The 1860-nt window shown below is 41.8% G+C and overlaps 1 protein-coding gene across 1 annotated transcript in view; it reads left to right on the top strand.

Annotated features, from left to right (window-relative positions):
- Positions 1-1860, top strand: part of CHD7 (chromodomain helicase DNA binding protein 7) — a gene marked incomplete at its 5' end in the record, with an annotated part of 44803 nt that overhangs the window by 11689 nt on the left and 31254 nt on the right. The window contains one exon of the mRNA XM_010138602.1: positions 446-689. Coding sequence (XP_010136904.1) covers positions 446-689 — 244 coding nt within the window. The remainder of the gene's footprint in view (positions 1-445; positions 690-1860) is intronic.

Raw genomic sequence — 1860 nt, 5'->3', positions numbered from 1 at the left:
GCTGAACCCCGCTTTGGAAAAGCTTTTAACAGTTTGTGTGAAGCAATAACCTTCTACGGCGAGGTTTTAGGATTATTTACGTCTCATTTTGCTCTGGGAGTCACATGCAAATTAATTCTGGGTGGATGACATAATGTTGCTTACAGCGTGAATATTTCCCATAGACTCTTCTGGCAAATGGTTTTGCCTGTGTAACTGTTCATGCACACCCCTGCAGCCCCTTCCTCACCCATGTGAACTCGGGAGGTGCATAAAAAGGGCTACATCCATCCTTATTACAGCACAAATCATGACATATATTTAAAATGCAAGAAGAATCTGATGTCTGTTCGGTGTAAACTTGCCATTCTAGAAGTTTCTGTGCTATTCACTTCAGCTCCTTGCTGATTTTCTGTGTTTTTAGTTAAGAATAAAGCATTCAGGCTGTTGTTATCGTTGTTTTCAGACGAAACTGCATTTTAGCAGATGAAATGGGGTTGGGAAAGACTATCCAGTCCATTACGTTTCTCTATGAGATATATTTGAAAGGAATCCACGGTCCTTTCTTGGTTATTGCACCGTTGTCTACAATTCCCAACTGGGAAAGGGAGTTCCGCACCTGGACAGAGCTGAACGTGGTGGTGTATCATGGGAGTCAAGCAAGCCGGCGGACCATTCAGCTGTATGAAATGTATTTCAAAGATCCACAGGTATTTGTATTGTTCTCTCTCTTTTTTATGTATGCTTTACTGTTGCTAATTAACTGAAGTGTGGATTAGTACTGATAGAGCAGGTTTTATGTAATAATGAAGTTGTGTGTGTTTAATAGTGTTATGTCAACAGTAGCCAAGAGATCTGCTGCGAATAGAGGGGGACTGGGAGCTAGAGATGGTGCAACTCTTGTTCAGGGTTTCGCTGTTTCATACAAGTTTTTCATTACTGCACTCATGTTGAACGGTTCTTGGGAGAGAAGGAGGAGCAGATACAGAGAAGATTTGGGTTAAAAACAGAGAATTCTTCGGAAAAGCGAAGCTATAAGGAGCAGCAGATCTCTCCACTTAAATGCATGGCTTTCCTCGGAGTAAATAAGCAGGATTGGGGAACAAGAATGTGCTTACGTCGGATGTGACTGCAAAATAACGTAATCCTCCTCGTGTAAGAGAAAAGTAGTAGAGCTTGGTTTGATATATTGTGGGGTATTATTTCCAGCTGGGCTTAAAGAAGTGAAAGTGGTGAATTCATGCATTTGGATTTTCTGTAAAGCATTTGATTTTATGCCACTGGTTATTTTGATTAATAAACTAGAATGATATAAAATCAATATGGCACACATTAAGTGGATTTAAAACTGGCTAACTGATATTTCTGGATGTAATTATAAATGAGCAATGATTTGCATTTCCAGCGTAGTTCTTTGGGGATTGGTTGGTGTCCATGAGCTATATAACACTTTTATCAATGACCTGAAAGAAACCATAAAATCATTACCGAGGGAAGTTTCCAAATGACACCAAGATGGGGCGAGTGGTAAATAATTAAGACAGTTCATGGATACAGAGTAAGCTGTATTAGTTAATAAATTGGATCCGATGCTCAGAATAGCTAGAGAAAGAGGCTGCCTGTGGGCAAGGAGATGATTCTTACTGGGTGGGAGCTCGGTCCTGGAAAGGCCGTAAGGCAAACGTGGATCTCCTTGTGTCACGACACGAGTGAAACCCGAGTTCGTACCGTGAGCCTGTGGTTCAAAGGGCCAGTGCAGTGTGAGTGTGTAGGACAAGGGAAATGTTTATCCCAGAGTAAAAAGTTACAGCATCCTCCTCTCTGTCGGTAATGGAGCGGGTAGTCCAGTTCCGCAGAGTTCTCGCGCCCTGTCCTCAGGAA

The sequence above is a fragment of the Buceros rhinoceros genome, unplaced genomic scaffold (assembly GCF_000710305.1).
Source record: "Buceros rhinoceros silvestris isolate BGI_N320 unplaced genomic scaffold, ASM71030v1 scaffold26436, whole genome shotgun sequence".
NCBI lineage: Eukaryota > Metazoa > Chordata > Aves > Bucerotiformes > Bucerotidae > Buceros > Buceros rhinoceros.
This window is presented reverse-complemented; position numbering and strand designations above follow the sequence as displayed.